The 23,482-nt window shown below is 40.6% G+C and overlaps 1 protein-coding gene across 1 annotated transcript in view; it reads left to right on the forward strand.

Moving 5' to 3' along the window:
• Positions 1-15,086: 15,086 nt before the first annotated feature.
• COLEC12 (collectin subfamily member 12) overlaps positions 15,087-23,482 on the forward strand; it is a 237,183-nt gene continuing 228,787 nt past the window's right edge. Inside the window, exon 1 of the mRNA XM_043978630.1 lies at positions 15,087-15,472. Within this exon, the coding sequence (XP_043834565.1) occupies positions 15,466-15,472 (7 nt within the window). The 5' untranslated portion in view covers positions 15,087-15,465. The remainder of the gene's footprint in view (positions 15,473-23,482) is intronic.

Genomic DNA, 23,482 nt, shown 5'->3' on the forward strand with positions numbered 1-23,482 from the left:
GAGAACTTTAGCTCAGAGAAAAGAACAAGGGGCTATATGACCTTATGGAGGCATAACTGTCTTCAAGTTTTGCAGTCAATAGTTAAAAAGATATTGATTCTGAGTTAAAATCCAGCCTCAGACACTTGATACTTACTAGTTGTGTGACCCTGGGCAAGTCACTTAACCCTCATTGTCCTGAAAAAAAGAAAGAAAGAAAATCACAAATATAACAGACCAAATTAATAACAAGAAAAAAACACATTTATTCAGCACCTTCTCTGTACCAGGCATTGTGCTAAAAGCTGGAGATACAAATAAGAAAAAGAAACAGTCTCTGCCCTCAAGGAGCTTACAATCTAATGGGGGAAGACAACATACAAAAGGAAGCTGGAAAGTGGAAAAGTTTCAGGGAAGGTAAGGTGCCCATCTGGGGCCATGATGGAAAAGTCCAAAGGTAGCATGTGGGAAATGAAAGGACATCTGTCCTGGGTGACCTCCTTAAATAGAAGTTTGGGGAGGAGCTTTTAGCTCTGCCCTCCAACCAGAGGGATGTACTGATAAGGTGTGAGTGCTGACAATTGCAGGATTTTGCAGGATGATGGGGTTTTGCACGAGGATGAAGAGTGAGGCCAATTGGAAATGAAGAGGACTGGTATTTAGAAGGGGGAATAGACTTGGTGTGCCCTCTGGCAAAAAGATCCAAGTGATATAATGCAAAGAGCATGGACTCTCTAGTCAAAGATCCTGAGTTCAAATCCCACCTCCATTGCTTACAATCTCTGTGCTTTTGGACAAACTTCACTTTCACCTCTCTAGAACTGTTTCCTCATCTTGAATATCAAATAATCTTTTTTACTCTAGGAAGAGACTCTTGCCAAGTCTGCATAGATATTTAGTCTTTACAAGTATTTGTGGCGCCCAAATTCCTCAGTTGACATCTTACTTTCTGGTGATAAGCTTCTCTGAATCACTTAGTTTACTTCTCCTCCTACCTCGCTAATCATTCCTTTTTCCTTATTGCAGCTATTTCTACAAGTATTCCTTAGAGGGCAGAACTAGGAGCAATGGGTGGAATTTGCAGAGAATCATATTGTGTACAATATCAGAGAAAACTTTAAGAACAATTAGAGCAGTCCAAAAATGAAACAGGCCTATCCTTAAGGTGTTAATGTTCTCTTGGGGTCGGGAGAGGGATATGACGTGTCAGTCAGTCAATAAACATTTATTAAGCACCTACTATGTGCCAGGCACTGTGCTAAGCACTAAAAATACAAAAAGAAAAAAAATACAGTCCCTGCCTTCAAGGAACTTACAATATAATGGGAGAGAGGGGCAGCTAGGTGGTGCAGTGGATGAAGCACCGGCCCCAGATTCAGGAGGACCTGAGTTCAAATCCGGCCTCAGACACTTGACACTTACTAGTTGTGCGACCCTGGGCAAGTCACTTAACCCTCATTGCCCCAAAAAACAAACAAAAAAACCAAAACAAACAATATAATGGGGGAGACCATATGCAAATAAATATATGTATAGTAAGAGACACAATATGTACATGCATGCATGTGTATGTGTGACAATACACAAATATCTGTAAATCAACACATATGTATACACATGTGTTTGTACATACATAAATATAGGTACACATATTTATGTGTATACATGTATGCGTAAGCATATGCATATACATACATACAGAGAGAGAGAGCTAAGGATGAAAAGGAAGTAAATGAGAGGAAAGGCACTAGAATTAAGAGAGATTACTGAAGGCATCAGGTAAAACATGGGCTTTTAGTTGGGACTAAAATATATGTGTGCATGTATATGCAAGTTAAGGAATAATGAGGGCATAAGAGAGGTCCAGATAAAGTGGTTTAAGCATATTCGATGAGGGAGAGAGCACTTTCCATTAGAGGAATCAAGGCAATATCACATGGAGCATTGCACTTGAACCAAGATTCTAAGACTTCTAAAAGAGGAGGAGGAGAACATAATACTTCTGGGAAAGGGTGATGGCCAGTGCAAAATGCCAAGAGCTGGGAGATAGCACTCTGAATGTGAAAACAAATAATTTAGCTAGATGGATTTATGTCCTGCAGGTGGATCCCTCCTCCTCACTTTGTACTGACTTTTAGGTTGATATAGACGTAAAATATTGTAGGTGGAAGAGGTCCAAGGTAGGCCCCAAGCTAAACTGTCCTCTTGTGCAACTGAAGCAGCTCCACTGATCTAGGTGCTCTGCCTCACTTAAATCCAATTTTCAAACAAATCACGACATCACCTTTGCAGTATCATTGGTCCTCTTCCACATCATCATCACCACCAACAACAACAACTGACCTAGGTAAATCATTATGAGCAGAAATGGTTCTAGGAAAAATTCTGATAGTTTAAAGTTTATCTCTAGTGTTTCCCGCTTTTTTTCCCCTTTGTTCTTTTCCTCATTTCAATATCATTCACAGTGCCCTCCAGAAGAGGTCTTCTCATACTCTTCCAAAACCTGTTCTAAAGGAAAGATCTGATATCAATCATTTAGGTCTTAGGATAAATTGATACCAGCATCTCACCTCTCCCAGGCATATTTACATTTAAAACCTTATATCGGGGCAGCTAGATAGCACAGTGGATAGAGCACTGGCCCTGGATTCAGGAGTACCTGAGTTCAAATCCGGCCTCGGACACTTGACACTTACTAGCTGTGTGACCTTGGGCAAGTCACTTAACCCCCATTGCCCACACACACACACAAAAAACCAAAAAACCAAAAAAACCTTATATCTTTTTATTTTTATTTTTTTGATAAGGCAATTGGGTTAAGTGACTTGCCCATGGTCACACAACTAGTAACTGTCAAGTGTCTGAACCTGGATTTGAACTCAGGTCCTCCTGATTCCTGGGCCAGTGCTCTATCCACTGCACCACCTAGCTGCCCCTAAAACCTTATATCTAATGATAGAAAGAAAAATAGTATTGAATAGATTAGAGAGGTATTGACTGGGGTGGGGGTAGGGGGTTGGGGCAGTGCTTGATGCTTTCTTTATCCCTTTAGACTGGGGGCACTTAACTTGGGGTCCATGAACTCAGTTTAATTATATATATATATATAGATAGATAGATAGATAGATAGATAGATAATTCTGTTTTATGCATTTGGAAACATTACCCTGAGAAGGGGTCTTTAGTCTTTGCCAGACTTGAGGTCCATGACATATGCAAAAAACCCCATAAGAACCTTTGCTTCAGATAGCCAATTATGAAGTATAACATAAAAGGCAGCAGGGAAGGCCACTGCATCAAAGTACCACCACTACTGCCCAGAATTTCACCACTGGAGATGCATGTCTTTGTATCTTAATGGTTTTTCCATCTTTGAGGGCCCCTAGGAAAATGCAGGGACTGTTGAAAGAAGATACCTTAAGCCTCCTGAGTTGTTTATATCGAGGGTCTGTAGAAGGAGATAATGAGATAGGGTCTGAGGTGGAAAGAAAATGGAAAGAAGTTACCAGGAAGCAAGAGCAAGACTGAAACAGAAGGCAAGAGTGAGTTTGAGATCTACTCCATCTTGACTATCGTTACTCTGAGGCAGAAGACAGAAGGAAACACCCATGGAAAAACAGTAGCCAAAGGCAGGTCTTTCATAGAAAAGAAACTATTTTTGAGAAAAGCAGTCCTTGTAAAGGGTCAGATTCACAAATAGCAGAAGGCTCTTCATACAAGTTATGGCTCTTGCCATGTCCAAAGTCTCCACCTGGGGTAGAGAAGACCATCTGATTACAGATCTACAATTGGGAGGAACAAACTTTCACATTTTCCAGATGAAGAAACTGAGTCTCAGAGAAGTTAGGTGTCTTGCCAGTGTTAAGGGTGTGTAATTTAAGATTCTAAATGTGGATTCTAATGTGTTCCCCCAGTTTGGGGGAAACTGACTAAAAATCACTGATAAAACGAGTTTAGGTTTTTAAGGGTTTATTGGAAAATAGAAAGAAAAAGATTGAGAACAGAATTCTAACAGTCTGGCATTCCTATCTTTCCTCAAATCTCCTGTGAAGTCCTCTGCCGCCACCACCATCAAGTCCGGAAGCCAAAAAGGGCCCGCGCTCTCTGCGCAGGCTCCCTTTCCTCCTTCCTGTCTCCTCCCAGACCATAGGAGGCTCCTCCAGTTGATTGGCTGGTAGACTTGATAGACAGCACCCATGAGCAAGCGTCATTTCCTGACGCCAAGGAAAAGCCACAATGCCTCTGAGGCATTTTCCTCATGGTGGAGCTCTCCACAGCAAGTCTCCAGTAGGTGGCGTCATTCTAATCATTACAAGGGCTAAAATTCTAGCTAAACTGTCTAAAATATCTAATGAGTGGTCGCCAATAAATTATAAGCTTTAGCAAGAGTTAGACTTTTAAGCATTTATTAAGGAGAATAAGAATTTGGTAAAGAGAGAGAAAGGCCTAGATTCCTATCTATTAAAGGGAGAGCACATTTCTAGCTCCGCTCTCCACCAGAGTCCAGAGGAAAGAGAGCCAGACTGAGCACCAGGCTCCCCCCTTCTTCCTCCCACTAGCCTGCGTCACTTCCTGACACCAAAGAAAAGACTCCTGGTCTTGCCCTCAAAGACCTTCGCTTCATGGGTGGAACTCTTCTACAGTAAGTCTCCAGCAGGTGGTGTCATTCCAATCGTTACACCAGTACTTAAGAGGACACCAAATATAAGTGATGGAGGTGGAATTTTCTATTAAGTGAACATGAAGCAAGCTACTTTTTGGTCTTTGAGCTATAGTGTCTTCATCTGTAAAATGGTGATGATATTTGAAATTTCTATTTCATCATTTTAATTTTTTGTTTGTGAAGAAATTGCTTTGAAAATTGTAAAACAATATATATGCACCTATATATGTATGTATATGTATATATATATATATAATACATACACACATGTATGTATACATCAGCTGTTAGGTGGCATAGTGGATAGAATACAAGGCTTGGAGTCAGAAAGACCTGAGTTCAAATCCAGCTTCAGCTATTCACTAGCTGTAACCCTGGACAAGTCACTTAACCTCTGTTTGCCTCAGTTTCCTTAACTATGAAATGGGGATAAAAATAGCACCTAACCTCCTAGGTTGTTGTGAAGATCAAATGAGGTAATATTTGTGAAGTGTTTACCACAGTGCCTGGCACATAGTAGGCACTTTAATAAATGCTTATTCAATTTCTCTGACTTTTTCCCCTGTGATGTATCTATATTGGGGGTTGTTGTGATGCCTTCTAGTGGATGAGAGTGACTGGTTGGTGGGAGGTGGACAACCATGAGATTTGATTGGAGGATGAAATATACCCCCTAGACTAAGATGAGAACTTCCACATTATCCATGAGGGTCAGAGACAAGAGACCAGTGACACCTCAGCTGCTTTGAGAGCCTGAGACACACTAGGTAATTGGTGTCAACCTGCTGTTGGGTGGTATGAAATACATAATGATGACCTACATGTAAGAAGCAGCATAAGAAATATCACTCAGAAAATGTATATAACCATTAGGAAAGAAATAGGCCAGTTATGCAGCAAAAGCTAGAATAGACAGCCCAAGTGATGGTCTTGTGTATAGAAAATGTAAAAAGGCTTGGAGGGAGGGAAGCCTCCAGCACATTGGATACCATCCTCCAGAGAAGATTTATGTGAGACAAGAATCTCACAGCATGAGAAGACATTGATGGATTGCCATCTGGAATAGCCACGTCAATAAGGGTTGCAGATTACTGAAGATTTGGGGTACAAAGAATAAGTACTTTGTCATTTAAAGCCTTTTTGTCAATTTGATCTCATTAATGTCTATTGCCACTTCTTTGTAAAGCATATCAGGGACTGAGGTGTTAGCTATAAATGTATTGGTTTCACTGTCAGAACCACTGAAAACAAATAGATTGCTATAGTCAATCTGACAAATCCGTTGCATTTTGCATCTAAATTTTTTTCCTCTTTCCAGTTTCATCTATAAATTGCCTGAAGATGATTTTAGGTAGTGAGGTGGCACAGTGGAGAGATGGCCAGTCTTTGAAGTCAGGAAGACTTTGAGTTGCAATCCAGCCTGACAGTTTTTAGCTGTGCGACTTTGGCAAGTCACCTAACTTCCATTTGCCTCAGTTTCCTCCTCTGTAAAATGAAAATAATAATAGCACCTACCTCCCAGTGCTGCTGTGAGGCTCTAATGAGATAATAATTGTAAAGCACTTAGCATAATGCCTGGCAAATAATAAACACTATACAAATGTATCATTGTTGTTATTGTTATTTAGTCGAGTCTCATGCCAAGCTTTCTAAAGGCTATTTTTTTCTCTCTGCTACTTTTTGTTATTTTTGAGACAGTAGTTTTGGGAACACACTGCTATCTCCCTCAGGAACCTTTTTCAAATGAGTTTGTGTTCTAGATTGGTATCTCACTTGGCTGCTATCTCTTTTGCCAAAGAGATTAAGTATTTGCTGGTTGAGGCAATATTATTATGTTGGGTATTATAATTATCTGTGTTGGCCTTTTATCCTTTTACTAGACTATAAATTCCTGGAGGGCAGAGACCTCCTCTTATCTAAACTTTGTATCTTATCCAGTGACCAGCACAGAGAGCCACATGTAATAGGTGATTAAAAAGTTTTATTAATATCTTTCGTTTCAAATATTATTCCAAATATATTCCTTCCTTCTAAGCTCTTCAAAGGGTCATTCTTTGGAGCAAAGAAAGAAAAAGAGAGAAAGAAGGGGGCGGGTGAGGCAGTTTAGCAAACCAAACCAACATATCCACTGATTCTGATGATATGTGCATTTTTCCACACCCATAGTCCACCCTGTTTGCAAAGAAGCAGGGTGTAAGTACGTGCTTTTTCTCATCTCTTCCCAGAGGCCAGCTTGATCATTTTAATTACACAGGATTTAGTTTTGGTTTTTGTTGTTCATATTAGTTAGCATTCATAAAGCACTTTAAGGTTTTGTAATTGTTGCTGTTCAGTCATTTCAGTCATGTTTGACTAGTCTTCGTGACCACATTTGGGGTTTTCTGAGCAAAGATACTGGAGTGGTTTGCCATTTCCTTCTCTAGGTCATTTGACAGATGAGGAAACTGAGGCAAACAGGGTTGTGACTTGCCCAGGGTCACAAAGTTAGTAAGTGTCTGAGGCTAGGTTTGAACCAAGGTCTTCATGACTGCAGACCTGGCACTCTATCTACTGCACCACCTAGTTGTCCACTTTAAGGTTTATAGTAAGTTATCTTATTTGATCCTCACAACATCCCTAAGAGGTAAGTGCTATTATCTCCCTTTTAAAGAAGAGGAAACCAGGGCTGAGAAAGATTGAGGGACTGGCCCAGGGTCAAATAGCTAGTAAGAGGTCTGAAGGATTCAAATTCAGGCCTTACTGACTCCGAGTTGTTTTTCTATTTTTTTTTAACCTTCATTTTTGCAGTGTTTGTATCTATGTGTGAGACTTTTTTTTTTCTGTCCTTTTTTCATTTTGCATCTCCTGATTCAAGTCTCCCCATGATCTATTGTATCCTTCATAGTCATAATTTTTTATGACCCAGTAGCATTCCATTATATCCATGTTTAGCTGTGCCCTGGGAAATGGGCATACAACAGGAAGTTAATAAATATTTTTTGTGTTATGGTATTGTCACCTAATGGCACAGAACTGATCACCAGGTCATCCTTGAAGCCTGTCTAATTTGGGAAGAGCTGCCAGGGTTTGTGCTGATAACTTTCTAGAATTCAGGCTCACCTCCATGGAATGACACACTTGAGCAGTACCCTAGCCTACAGAATCAATGCAAAAAAAAAATTTGAATGATAGCTTCAATAGAGTAGCAGTATTTAAATAAATTCACAAAATTATCACCTTTTCTGAATATTATCAGCAAAAAGGAGGAAAAATTCCATTGAAGATAACAAAATACATTATTATTATATATCTGTATATCTGGGAATTAACCTGTCAGGATAGACATGACTTATATAATACAACTACAAAACAATTTTTATATAAATAAAGAGACCTAAGTGATTGATTAGATACCAATGTTTATGGCTGGGCCATAATCTAATCGCCAAAAGGCTACATTATAGAATTAACTAAATACTCCAATGGATTTGTGACCTCATTGATTTAGGAGTTCTCTCCAGTGATGTGGGTTATGACTCATTCATAATCATCCAATTCTTTTCTATTTCTCTCAACGTTTGCTTCAGGAGGAATACTCAACAAAACAGGGGCATTGCCTCCATCTTACCTGCCATTGTGAAAGTTCCAGTGGAGTACTCTGGCTACCTCATATTTCACTGAAACAAAAATAGGGTCATTTGCTGAAAGCTGCCTCTTCACCTGCTCTCATTCTTGTCTCACATGAAAAAAAAATAGCCCCTCTTCTTGCCAAAGCAAATACCTTTATGTGCACAAGTGATCCTATTCCACAGTGCCTACTCTAGCAGATTGCCTCCTCAGTCATCCCCACTCTCTCATTTATTTTACTCTTCCCCTGGTTACTGGTTGCTTCCTTACATGCCCGTATCTATCCCATTATAAAAAAATTGTTATGGGGGAAATGAGGTATGGGGTTTGATTAGGGGTTGGGGCTCTTAGGAATTCCTCTTTAAAGAATTACACCCATGGGGGCGGCTAGGTGGCGCAGTGGATAAAGCACCGGCCCTGGATTCAGGAGTACCTGAGTTCAAATCCGGCCTCAGACACTTGACACTTAACTAGCTGTGTGACCTTGGGCAAGTCACTTAACCCCCATTGCCCTGCAAAAAAAAAAAAAAAAAAAAAAAGAATTACACCCTCTTGCACACAAAAGCAGTTAAAATAAGATGGTAGTTTATTTAGGGGCAAGGGAAGGGAGAGGGGGGAAGGAAAGGGAAGGGAAACCAAGAGAAATCCTTGGACTTCTCTTGGGGAGAAAGGCACAAGGCATGTGGCTCTGAGGTACCAATCCCCTCGAGCAGGAGACTGGCAGGTACTTTTATAGGGGACTGATGGGAGTGACCATCTGCCTGTGGAAAGTTCCTTTAGTGAGGAAGGACCATCCCCCACTGGTGGTGGCTAGAGGAATTGGGTGAGGGGTGGCTGCCGATCTCTCAAGCCATCTCCTCAGAACACAAAAGCCGAAGCCACACTCAGAGTTATCCCCCCAGGGGTAAGGGAGATCAGAATGAAGGGTGGAGGTCCGGAAGCTAGCTCAGTCTGATTTGGTTCTGCTTATCTCTCTAGGCATATCTGTCCTCTGGTTTAGTTTCTCAAGGAGAAGATTCCTCAATGTGCCCCAGAGAACTTCTGGGGTGCTCTGCGCCCTCAACAAAACCTTCACTTTATCTGTCCATCCTTGCTAGTTATCCTATATCTTTCTTCCCTTTTGTGACCCAACTCCTTGAGAAGGCCATCCTTGATAGTTGTCCTTACTTAAGTTCCTCTTACTCTCTTCTGAACTCTTTGCCATTTGGCTTCCAAATGCATTGTTCAACTGAAACTGTTCACACTCGCGCTCTCACTCTCTCTCTCTCTCTCTCTCCCAAATCTAATGGTCTCTTCCTGATTTCTTTGCAACCTTTGATATTATCAGTCCCTCTCCTCTCCTCTCTTCTTCTCTTCTTCTTCTCTCTTCTTCTTCCTCTTCCTCTTCTTCTTCTTCTTCTTCTTCTTCTTCTTCTTCTTTCTCCTTCTTCTCTCTCTCATTGTATTTTGATTCTCCTACTCTGACCTCTCTATAACCTCTCCTAAATCTCCTTTGCTGGATCCTCATCTAGGCCACACCCATTAATTGGAGATATCTCCCAAAGTTCAGTCCTAAACCCTCTTCCCTTCTCCCTCTATACTATGTTACTTGATTATCTCATTAGATTATCTCAAAATTAACATTTCTATAGAATCTCACGTCTCCAACTGCTTTTGGTTACTTTAATCTTGATTTCCTATATTGGTTGTTATCTTTTGTGCTTGAAGAGGAACAAAATGACATCACTATGTTGGGGTCAAGGTACAGTGTGTTAGGCTGTGGCTGATCAGACCAATACAAGTTCAGAAAACTCTATCACCAGTCTATATGAACATTTATAGTGGAGGTGCCTCTAAATATGTGCATCTCATCTTTCTTTTGAGCTACTGCAATTCTGCTTAGCTCATAGAGCACAGCACCTTCTTTGATGAGGGCACACCATGCTGGGTGGTCCTATGCCAATGTCTCCCACGTCTCACAACTGATTCCAAAGTTCTTCAGAGAAACCCTGAGAATGGCCTTCTATCACTTCTTCTGACTTCCATGTGATGCCTGCCTTGTGTGAGTTTTGCATAAAATAGTCTTTTAAGCAAACATATGTTTGGCATTTGAACAACAAGGCCAGCCCATCAGAGCTGTGTTCTCTGCATTAGAGTTTGAATGCTTTGCAATCCAGCTTGAGAAAAGACCTCAGTTTCTGGTATCTTATCCTGCCAGGTAATCTTCAGAATCTTCCTAAGATAATTCAAATGGAAGTGATTCAGTTTCCTGGCATGGTACTGGTATACTGTCCAGGTTTCACAGGCATACAGCAATGAGGTCAACACAATGGCTCTGTAGACCTTCAGTTTGGTAGGCAATCTAATTACTCTTCTCTCCCACATTTTCTTGTAGAGTCTCCCAAACATTTAGCTAGTTCTGGTAATGTGTGTCAACCTCATCATCTATGTGAACATCCCTAGAAAGTAAACTGCTAAGATAAGTGAATTTATCCCCAATATTCAAAATTTTTCCATTTGCTGTAACTGTGTGGTGCTAGCTAATGGAAAACTGTTTTCTTAGTGTTGTCAGGCCAAAATTAGCACAAGTGTAAAAGAATCAATTCGTACTCTATTTCATCTCAGTCTCAGAGGCTGCAGTGAATGTACAATCATCTGTGAACAAAAAATCATGCACCAACTCTCCCTCTACTTTAGTCTTGGCTTGTAGCCTTTTTAATTTAAATAATTTACCCTCAGTGTAGTAGCTGACTTTGATGCCATTTTCATCCTTGTTGAAGGCATCCTACAATATTACTGGAAACATCATGCTAAAAAGCATGGGAGAAAACACACAGGCCTGCTTCATTCCATTGGTGACTGGGAAAGCATGAGAGCATTATCCAGAACCTGTGCAAGCAAATCAAAAAACCAAGGTAGAATACTGATACAATTCTCTGGGCAACCAAATTTTGCCATGATCTTCCACAAGTTCCCATGACAGACAGTATCAAAAGCTTCTGTTTTGCTCCTGGCGTTTCTCCTAGAGTTGTTGAGTGACCAACATCATGTTGGCTATTCCTTGGCCCTTTCTGAAGCCACACTGACTCTCAGGTAGATGACCATCTTCCAGGTGAAGGATTGACCTATTAAAGAGGACTCTGGTAAGAATCTTGCCAGTGATGACTGAGACCATGCCTGTGATTGTCGAAGGACAACCCATTTCCTTTTCCTTTAAAGAGATGGACAATAGAGGCATCCTTGAACTCCTGGGGGATAACTTCCTCTTGACATAATAACTTGGAAGATATCAGTCAGCTTTTTTATGAACAGTGGACCCCTGCCTTGTAAATCTCAGCTGAAATAGAATAAGGACCAGGTTATTTGCCATACGAGAGGAGCCTAATGGTTCCTCTTCAGTTGAAAATTTGGCTAGAGAGGGATTGATTTCAACCTGAGGTATATTGTTAATGGTGTCAGCATTAGCTGATGATGGTCTGTTGAGAAGGCTATGGAAGTATTCAGCCCATCTTTCCAGAATGATATCCTTATCACTAATCAATGTGACTCCATCAGCACTTAGTAGTAGAGATGCACCATAGATCTTTGGCCCATAAATAACATTCAGGTCATCATAAAACATTTGGGTTGTTACCATAAGTCTAAAACTCAATTTAATTGACCTTTTTACTGAGTCAAGAACCCTGTATCTCTATGAGCTTAGCTTACGTTTTATTTCTGATGGAGTGAAATACTTCCTTCTTAGAGAAAGATGAACTATCTTGCTTTTAAACCCTGTCAAGTTCTCATTATTTTTATCAGTTTCTGAATTCCCCCATCATTTTTGTTGAACAAGTCTTGATGTTTGCAAGGGTTCTGGCCCAGATGAGTAAATGTGGCACTGTACACCAAATCCCTGAAAGCTGCCCACTCCTTTTCTGCTATCTTGCCCTGGGACTGCAACAACAAGAACAATATAGTCAGCCCATCAGAGTTGTGCTCTCTGCAGTAGAATTTGAATACTCGGCAGTTCAGTTCAAGAAATGACTTCAGTGTCCAGTATGTTATCTTGCCAGGTGGTCTTCAGAATTTTCCTAATATAATTCAAGAGATTCAATTTCCTCGGCATGGCACTGTTATACTGTCCAGGTTTTAAAAGTATGCAACAATGAGATCAGCACAATGACTCTGTAGACCTTTGGTTTGGTAGGCAGTCTAATACCTCTTTTTTCCCACATTTTTCTTCATAGTCTCCCAAACATTAAGCTTGAATGCTTAGCTTGGGGAAGACAAGTCTATGATCAACCCAGCACTCGGTTCTGCCCATCACCCTCATCATTCTCACATCCTGTCTGTCTCTTCTCTTTTCAATGACATAGTCTATTAAATGCCAATGTTTGCTGCAAGGGTGCATTCGTGAAGTTTATTTTATTTAGGTAAACAGAAGACAGTGTTGGGGATGAAAAGGTTATGAAATGCAAAAGTCTTCACTAGTAAGTGACCACTGGCATTTCCAACTCCATTCCTCAGCCATGATAGGGACTGGATTAGAAGTCAGCTTTATGAGATACTTCCTGAAATATTCACTACTCATTGCTACAAGGCAGACTTTTCTGCTTTTTTTAAAAAATGGAATGCAACAGATTGCCTCTTCACACTTATTTCTAAAAAAGTAATTTGTAAAAATTATAAACTCAATAGCTATCTGAATTGAAAAAAAAACCAATCAAATAAGTAAAGTAAGGAATAATATCACATACAGAGCCTTAAACTCCAATTTTTAAAAGTTTAGTAAAAATGAAAAAATATGTATCATACATAAACATTAACAACATAAGTAATCTACTTTGTTTTTTGTCCCTGTCCAATGTCTTTTCTGCTTGGGAGTTCTTATTTAACTTTATTGTGTCATATTATAGTTCCTCAAGCTATTATATAAGCAAACAGAAAAGTACCTACTTCATGGATAGTTTCCAAAGTTGTTGGTGTCCCAGTACACTCATATTTTGCTAATATTTCATATTGCTTGACCAAAACATTCATCTGAAGTATGCCACTTTGCTGGACCTCCATTTATTTATTTAAAACAGGCTGGAAAAGGGGTTTGTTTCTAGAGGTTTCTGAGAACACAGGCAAACACATAGGCTGCCTTAAATAATTGAGAATGGATATAGAAAAACCATCATGTAGTGAAAAAATTCCTGGGGGCAGAATCACAAGAACTGGATTCCATTCCTATTTCTGTCACTTCCTAACCACATGACTTTAATCACTTACCTGCTCTGTGCCTCAGTTTCCCCATCTGTAAAATTAGAGGCAACATGGTGTGATAGCTAGAAGTCTTCCCTCAGAGTTAGGAAGACCTGTATTCAAATCCCACCTCTGACACATAGATTGTGTGATCCTGGGCACCTCATTTAATTTCTCAGACAATTCCTTAAAACTATAGTAAGTTGCAGAGATGCTATCAGAAGAGCTACAATGGTTGAGAATTTTCTTATAAGGTATTCCCTATACTAATGAGATCACAAGTCAAAAAAAATGGTAGTCAAGAGAGGAGGATAATATGCTTTCTCTACCTGATAAATTTGTTTCAACCTTCTCTGTGCCTCAGCTTCCTTAACTGTAAAATGAGGATAATAACATGTACTTACCTCTTAGGTCACAGGATTCAAAGGATCAAAGGCTTGATGTAATAATGTAAAATTGTAAATGTAAAGCATTTTGTAAACCTTAGAGATATGGGGATGGAACTCTCGTTTCATGAGTATAAGGATCTCCTAGGTGAGGAAATTCCCTTTCCCAATGCAGCTTGGAATCTTTTCTTCTTAGAGAACTAGAACGCTGAGAAGTTAAGAGACGTGCCCAATGCCACAAGGCCAGAATATGTCAGAGGCAGGACCTGAACTCAGAATTCCTGACTTCAAGGCTAGTCTCCATCCATTGCCCCAGCCTTCCTTTCTTGTGAAGCCTAAGACCCTTATAAATAAGTGTAAATAATACTATTTTTGATCAAAGCAACTTAAAAATAATGTCCTGAATGAGTTCTCTCTCTCTCTCTCTCCCCGCCCCCCCCCCAAAGGAACAGATCAAGTCTAATGCCCAGGAAATAAATATGCATTCCTGATTATTTCCGGGGTAGTAGGTAGAAAGGTAATTTTTAAAAAGAGATTTCTTTTTAACCCTCTCTTTTCTCAATATGTTAAAGGGTCATTGGTTGTCATTGGTTGTTGGGGCAAGCAATATGAGAAACAATTAGGTGGTTAAATATATCCTTGATATTACTTACCCAGATACTTCATTTATAGGTTTGTCTGCCCCCCACCCCCATTCCTTCTCATTCCATGCAGTGTTTGCCCATGTCTTATAATTTTCCAAAGAGGACTAGGAGATCTCCCCAATATCTTTGAAACCTCCTTCTTTGGTTTTCATGTTTGACTAGAGTTCCAGGGCAGAGCTCGAGCTGCCCATCACTTATACAATAGAGATATTCTGTATGTGCTAATTTTTGTTATCAAGTATTTGTGGGTTTCCCCCCCTCTTTTCATACTGTATCAGTTTAGAGTGAACTTTTGGCGGTCACTATGCACCACTGGATAAGTTAAGGCTCAAGAACGAGCAGTTAACTTGTTGGACCATAACCGACTTATCTTAAACCTTTAGTCTCGGATCTCCAGAGAGCAACGCAATTCAGAGATCATCCTAGGCGCTCTGGCAGTCATTGGTACAGCCTTGTTTGGGAAACTCAGGGAGGGACACTCGCCCAGTAAACACGGGGTGTCATGCAGAGGGAGTCACTGAGAGAGAAAAGGGAGAGAGAGAAGGCAGAGGAGAGGACCAAGTAGTGTGAAAGGAAAGAGCTCTGTAGCTACTACCCCCAGATTTCTCTCCGCCCTCTCCCCTTCGCTCTGAAGACTAGGTGAAAAGGGGAGGGATGCTCTTGTGAGTTGCGCCTCCTTTCGTCGGGTCGTGTGAGTGAGTGGTGTGTGATCTCCAAGTTTTCAGACGGGAAAGAGCCTGAGACTCAGAGCCCGAGTTCAGAGGACTGACTGACTGGTCGAGAGGAGGACAGGCAACAGGCAGAGTTACCAGCCGGCAGCAACAGCCACTTTGGGAAGCAGCAGCAGCAGCAGCAGCAGCAGCAACGGCAAGGTCCCACTGGTGCTTGAAAATGGAAATACAATAAGAAAGAGGTCCCCAGCAAACTTCAGTCTAAGCCGCGCTCCAAGTCTCGCAGGCTTCTCCTCTTTTCTGTCAACATGAAAGGTCAGGCGAGGAGCGGGTGGGCACCTGGACGGTTGGGGAAGCTTCATCTCTCACTTTTTCTTGGCTTCCGTTAGGCTAAGGATTGGGGAGGGGGGCATCTGTCAGTACCTGGCCGGTCAGCGTGGGGCAGGGACGAGAGAGATACCTGCTCTAGACTCCTTCTCTTAGAGAGCGTGGGGACCAAAGGGGGAAAGGAAGAAGCGGGCTCGGTAGCTGTCCCGTATGAACTTCTTGCCCACTTCTTTGGGGCACCCACGCAGATCGCGTGAGTGGGTATACGAGTTCGTGTGTATCTGTTAGAATGAATATGCACCATGCAGACTGGATGTGAATACTTATAAGTATTTCTCCCCCACGCTCCCCCTTGTCTCTCTGAAGAAGTTTGAAACCCTAAGTAGTTGTTTACGGATTCCAGTTTCCAACTTTTTAATTGAAAAAATATGGTGAGGAGAAGAGAGTAGTAATAATTCTTCCCAGTCATTTTTTTTCCTTTAACTTTCTCAAGCATTTCCCAGCCTCTTTCCTATATTTTCGTTTTTTCTTCTTTTGGGCAGTTTACCAGGCGGGGAGGTTGGTATGTTGCAGTGTGAGTGTGTGTTTGCTCCACGATTTTGTGATGTTCTTGGTGAGCCTTCTAAACATCTGGCAATGATTAGGTGCCAGTGGAGGTTTTTAGCTGGCTTGGGAAATGTATTTGGCATCTTTCTCCATAAGATCCACTAACTGGAAAAATAGCTGTTCTTGGTTTTGAATCTCTTAAAGTTGAAACTTAAGTTTACTTGTGTGTTTAACTTTATTTGATGCACACATGTGTTTCAGTCATGACATGATCAGTTTAAGACTCCACTGGATTGGGTCCCCTGAAGTTTTGTTTACGGAAGTATCAGATAATATCTTACCTTAAAAAAATGAAATAGTTACAAGAAGGGCTTTGCAAGAAATCCTTCTGTTTAGGGGAAATTTGGGGTTTTGTCAGCAGTATCATGATTTATATCTCAGATAAATAATTACTGAGTGAGCATCAAAGGAAATTGTTTAGAGGTTAGCATGGATTGTATATACATGAGATTCAAGTTTCCTTTTTTGTTTTGTTTAAGATAACACATTTCAATAAACATGCAAGCAGGCACCAGTTCAGAGCTCAAATTAGGTAGTTGGATGCTTAAAAATGCCATCCGGATACAGTTACAGTGAGTTTCCAGCACTCAGAAGACTAGCGATGTGATCACTTACTCATTTGCCAGAGTCCCTGTCTAACGGGTGGAGCTTGGTAAGCCCACACACACTTTTAAGGAAACTTTTGGCCCTGTGAAGACTCACTCTCCTAAAAGGCAACCATACCATATTGTAAGGAGTGACGATTTTGCATGAATTGTTGTATGCTCCCTAGTTATTTTAGTGCCTGCCTTTTATTTCCTATTGAGACATACCACAAGCCAGATGAAGAATACTCTTTCTGAAAGGGAACTTTCTTCTTTTTCAGATACAGAAGCTTCAGGATTTCAGTTTTCTCTTGTTGGATAGCAGGCCTAGTACCCTTTAATCAGTTACCAAAAGGGGGAGTGTTCAGATTGCTAAAATGTTCCTTTTGTTATCCATTCCCACCCCTTTGGGTCAGAATCCACTCTTTCCCTTGCTTATCACCTAGGGCAGTAAGTATGCCTTACTTCCAAGGCTTTTAGACTTTGCAGCCTGAAGACCACTTCAGCAGGACAAATCACCAATTTCCACCTATCCCAAATCCTCATATTTGTCTCTGCAAAAATTATAAACAAAAAGGTGGGCTTTTTACAGGATATGTAATAACAATGTTATGTTTTAAATGTGTTTGTCAGTGTTCATTGTAGTTTTGATTCTACTCTTTGGTAGAAAATGTATTTCCCCCTCACCTCCACCCCCCCCCAAAAAAAAACCACAACTAAATAATTATCTTGAGGAGATTTACACTGTAATCTGGACCAGCCTATAGAGAATCTTGAGAATCTTTATTTATTCACTGTATACTCACAGCCAGTTTCCTTCCTGGTACAATTTGAGGGATGTCTAACGGCCTTTTGCCCAAAAACATCTCTCCTGTTGGCTGCCTGGGAGTAGAACCTGAAATTACCAGATTATTCATACTTTGTATAAGACATTAGGTTGAAGGTCCCTGTTAAATTCTAAATACTATCTGGAGAGCTATCTCTTTTGGCCATCAGTACATAAGCTTGTGTTAATTTGTTGGGTCTGCCCTAGCAGAAAGAATAAGATTTGTCAGGCACATCAGAGAGACAAAATGGGACCTAGAAACGGAAAAGTCCAGAACATGGGACACTTGTAGGAGGCACTGCCAGGGGTTGCCCTATTTGGAAAAGGGCCAAGTCTTCTAGCAGACTGTAAACATGATATGAATAAGCAGTGAAATAGTATAGCTGAAAGAGCTAATTCAGTTTTGGACTGGATTACTAAACACAGAATATTGAAAGCCAGAGAAGAAATGGTTCTGCTATACTCTGTCCTGGTCAGATCACATGTGGTACATTGTTTCCAGGTCAAGGTGCCACATTTTAGAAGAGACATTGATAGGATGAAAATTTCCAGGGGAGTGTGGCAAGGATTGTGAGAGGACTGGAAACCAAGAGGAAACTTGTGAATCAGTTGAAAGAACTAGGGATGCTTAGCCTGGAGAAAAGAACTGATAGGGAAGTCCAGGGGAGATGATTGCTGTCTGTAAGGGTGTGAAGGATTGTCATTAAGAAAAAGGATTCAATTTTTTTTTTCCTGCTTGACCTCATATAGCAGAACTAGGAGCAAAGGGTTGAAGTGATAGTGAAACAGATAACTCAACCTAAACAAACACTTACTAACAATTTTTGTTATTCATCCATTTCAGTTGTCTGACTCTTTGTGAGCCCATTTGGGGTTTTCTTGGTAGAGATACTGGAGTAGTTTGCCATTTCCATCTCCAGCTCTTTTTACAGATGAGGAACAGAAGCAAACAAAGTTAAATGACTTGCCTAGGGTCACACAGCTAATAAATGTTTAAGGCTACATTTTAATTCAGGAAGATGCATCTTAACAAAAAAAAGTCCTAATCAGCAGCACTGTCCAAAAATTGAATGAACTGGTTTAGGGAATAGTGGGCTACCCGTCACTAAATTAAGATTAAATGGAAGCTAGATGACCATTTGCCAGGAGAATTAAAGACATTTGTCTTGATTTTGGTAGAGGTTAATCCCTATGGTTCTTCCCAAATGAAGGATTTTGTGATTCTATGCCCAGCTATTCTGATATTATTATTATTATTATTATTATTGGTGAGGCAATTGGGGTTAAGTGACTTGTCCAGGGTCACACAGCTAGTAAGTGTCAAGGGTCTGAGTCTGGATTTGAACTCAGGTCCTCCTGACTCCAGGGCCAGTGCTCTATCCACTGCGCCACCTAGCTGCCCCAGCTATTATGATCTTGAAGATCCACAGGAAACTTGAAGACACCCTAGATTTGGTAGGGAAAGTAGCCGATAGTAGAAGTAGGGTATAGGTGGCACAGTGGATAGAGTACTGGCCCTGGATTCAGAAGGACCTGAGTTCAAATCCAGACTCAGCCACTTGATACTTACTAGCTGTGTGACCCCGGGCAAGTCACTTAACCCTCACTGCCCTGAAAAAAGAAAAGAAAAGAAAGATGGAATGGTTTTAAAGGCAAACTTTGCCTGTTTACAATTTTGTCTTAGGTTTGCCCACTTGAGAACCAAAGAAGCTAATGTGGTCTTAGGTTCCATTAAGAAAGGCATAGTATCTGAGGGGAGGGGAGGAGCTTGTTAATAGAGTTATTCCAAAGTAGAATAAACTTCAGTGGGAAAAAGCGGGTTCCCCCTCATTGAAGTTCTTGAGGCAAAAGCTAGATGACCATATGCTAATATGCTATAGAGGGCATTCTCTTAAGGTATGGATAGGATGGGTTCCTTCCAAATCTGAAATTCTGTTCTTCTGTGAATAATTGGTCTAAAATAGAGGATCCAATGAAGGACTGGCATTGGCTTATGCTCTTCAATGTGTTACCAGCTCACATCAAGCACTGAGGCAATTTTATACAAAAGATCATAGTATCATAGAATTCTTCCTCCTTCCTTAATGAATTCAGTGCCTGGCTCACAGTCTTTCTCTTTTCCCAGTCTTACTCTCATACAAGTGGACTTCATCATCATATTGGTGGTCCCTCAAACACCCTTGCTTCCTTATTAGTCAGTCTGCTCAATTCCTTCAACCTGCATTTACTTGCCATTTCAGCTACATAGAGAAGTGTGTATGGGCAAGATATTCTTGACCTTGCCATTACCCACAAATGTCCTACTTCCTTGTTCATGTTCTCCAAAATTCTTTTATCTGATCACAATTTTTGATCATTCTATCTTTCCCTATGTTCTACAATTCCTAACTCTGGTCTTCATCTTTACTGTGCCATCCATTACTTCACCAAAGGGTTGCTAGAGACATCTTGAACTGGCTCTGGAGAACCTATTATTAAATTTTCACTATGAGCATTTATACCTCAGAAATTGTCAAATGCTACAAATCAATCAAGGATTGATTTATTATTTTGTTGGTTTTCTTAAGAAAGTGATGGAGAAAATGTTGATAATCAGGTTAAATGTAAATGTATATATTGGGTCCATGGGGGGGGAGGGGCAACTTGCCTAGGGTCACACAGCTAGTAAGTGTCAAGTGCCTGAGGCAAGATTTGAACTCAGGTCCTCCTGAATCCAAGTCTGGTGCTTCCTAGCTGCTCCCTTTTTAAAGAGAGTCAATTGTTAAGCATTTAGCAGCATACCCTCTTCCCCTCAACCTCTGTTATTTCTCAAGACCTCACCCTTGCACTATACTCTCCTCCTTTCCATTGGTGAACCAATTTAACTCCCTTTGGTGAACCAATTCAACTCTACACTATTCTCTTCTCTTGAATCCCTTCCCTCCTTGTCCTGTCACTAATCAAACCTTGTTAAAGTCCAACCCTGTTTTACTCCCACAGTGCACTACTTTCACTGCTATTCATGTGCTATTGAGTAGAGTTAAATGAACTCATGAAACTGTGCTTACTGGGTCCATTACAAATTTATGTTATCTAATCTCAACTGGGCCCTATCAGAGCAAGGAAAACATTCAGCTCCCTAATTGATTTGCTATCCCACTCTCCACAGGGGCTGTTCCAAACCTGCTGAGCTCTCCTCAAATCACCCACTGAATTCCCCTCTCCCCATCCTCTCAACTAAGAATTTCACTTTATAGTTCACTGAAAAATTTGAGGACATTCAGCAAGAACTCTATTTTCTCCCCCACTCCTCCTCATCTTTTTTTTTATTATTATTATTATTTTATTTTTTAGTGAGGCAATTGGGGTTAAGTGACTTGCCCAGGGTCACACAGCTAGTAAGTGTTAAGTGTCTGAGGCCAGATTTGAACTCAGATACTCCTGACTCCAGGGCCGGTGCTCTATCCACTGCGCCATCTAGCTGCCCCCCTCCTCATCTTATACCATTCAGACAAGTTCTTACTATATCTCCTCCTTCAATCCAATATCATTTAAAGATGTGGCCCTTCTACTTGCCAAGGTCAGACTCTATACATATACCCTTGATCTCATTCCCTCCCATCTTTTCCAGCAGATTGCTCTCCACCATCATAAGCACTCTCTCTCTTATCTTCAATCTCTCCTTATCTACTGGCTATTTCCTTGCTTGAGATAAGCATAACCATTTCTTCCCCATCCTTCCTCAACTCTTACTTGATCTTACTATTCACATTAACTATCATTCTATATTTCTTCTCTCCTTCATAAATAAATGCCTTGAGAAGGCTGTCTACACTTTGTGCCTCTACTTCCAGATTTAGGTAGCCAGCCCTAATCTCTCTCCTGAGCTGCATCTTCAACTACCTTATGAACATTTTGAACTGAATGTGCTATTTAGAATTCATTATATCCTACCTTTCTCCAATCCTAGCCCATTCTTAATGACCTACTATTGGGGCTATCACCATCCTTCTAGTCAATGAGGCTTACAACTTCACTATTATCTTATTTCTACCTTTACAACATCATTTGTATACATTATCTTCTCCCTATACTCACACCCACCAGTGTAGTTCAGGCTTTCATCATATCATGCCCGAATTATTATTTTTTTTTTTGAGGCAATGGGGTTAAGTGACTTAAGTAGGTTCAGGATTTGAACTCAGGTCCTCCTGATTCCAAGGCCAGTGTGCAACCTAGCTGCACTTCGTGCCTGGATTATTGCAATAAATATTTTTTCTGATAGGTCTCCCCGTCTCAAGTCTTTGTCCACTCCAAGCCATCCTTCAATTAGCTGATGAGGTCAATTTTTTGGTTTGTTTGGGTTTTTTGTTTTTGTGAGGTAATGGGGGTTAAGTGACTTGCCCAGGGTCACACATCTAGTAAGTGTCAAGTGTCTGGAGGTCAATTTTTTTTAATACTTCCATATGAATTCAGGTACCATAAGTTCTTTCTCTGTAGATGGATTGAATTTTTCCCAAGTCCTTCAGAGTTGTCTTGGATCATTGCATTGCTGAAAATAACTAAGTCATTTGCAGCAGATCATCTTAAAATATTGCTGTTATGTTGTATACAGCACATTTCACTTCACATCAGCTCATGTAAGTTTTTCCAGGTTTTTCTGATAGCATCCTGCTCATCTTTTTTTAATAGTAAACTACATTTATATAGTACTTTAAAGGGAGATTTCTTTAGAAAACACCCATGAGGTTGATTATTGCGACAACAATAATAGCTAACATTTATATAGTACCTTATACGTGACAAAAAAATATTCTTCACAATAGCCCAGCAAAGTAAATACCATCCTCCTCGTCCTTCTCCTCCTCTTCCTTGTTTTACATTGCTCTTGCCTCTGCTTCAAATTTTTTTCCCAGTTACTATTGTTAACTGTGTTTCCCTCCGTCCTATTTGCTCCCCATGATATTTACTCTATTTTCTATCTTCTTTTATCCTATCCTTCCTCAAAAGTATGTTGCTTCTGACTGCCCCTCCCCCAATCTGCCCTCCTTTCCTTCATCCCTCCCCCCTCATCCCCTTCTCTTCCCACTTCCCCACAGGGCAAGATATGTTACTATACCCACTTGAGTGTGTATGTTATTCCCTCTTTGAGTCAATTCTGATGAGTAAGGCTCATTTACTCCCCTGCTCTTCCCCCATCTTCTCCTCTACTCCATAAACTTTTTCTTCCTTCTTTTATGTGAGATACTTTGCCCCATTCCCTCTCTCCCTTTCCCTTTCTCCCAGTGCAATCCTCTCACCCTTAATTTTATTTTAAAGATGTCATCATGGAGCAGATAGGTGTCACCTACCTTTTCAATGAGTTCCAGTGGCTCCCTGTTACCTTCAAGATCAAATATAGTCTTTTGTCTGCCATTTAAAGGAAATATAACTTGGTCTCTTCCTATCTTTCCGGTCTTCTTAAACTCTACTTCTCTCCACTCACTCTCCAATCCATCTACACTCCAACATGACCCTCTCTCATGCCTTTGCACTATCCCTCATACCTGGAGTATATTGCCCCTTTACCTCTGCCTCTTAATTTCACTGGATTAAAAAAAAACACCTCAAATTTACCTTTTGCTTGTAACCTTTCAAGCCCTGCTTCCAGACCACATTCCATCTGCTCTGTATTTATGTTGATGTACCTAGATATTTTCATGTTGTCTCTCTCATTAGAAGAGACTATTCTGGCCATTCTTTATTTGCTAAGTGCTTAGCACATAGTAAGCACTTAAAAGCTTGTTGACTGATTAAGAGCTAGAAGGGGTCTTAAAGTCCAACCCTTTTATTTTGCAGATAACAAAATTGAAACTCAGACATTAGGCAAACTTGCCCAAGGTCACATAGTAAGTGTCAGAGCTGGGATGCAAACTCAGATTCTCTTACTTCAAACTCATTATAATTTCCCCAAATCTATCCTACCTCTTAACACTGACATTTCTGCTGAAAGTGTCTGCATCC

Source organism: Dromiciops gliroides, chromosome 1 (genome assembly GCF_019393635.1).
Source record: "Dromiciops gliroides isolate mDroGli1 chromosome 1, mDroGli1.pri, whole genome shotgun sequence".
Lineage (NCBI taxonomy): Eukaryota > Metazoa > Chordata > Mammalia > Microbiotheria > Microbiotheriidae > Dromiciops > Dromiciops gliroides.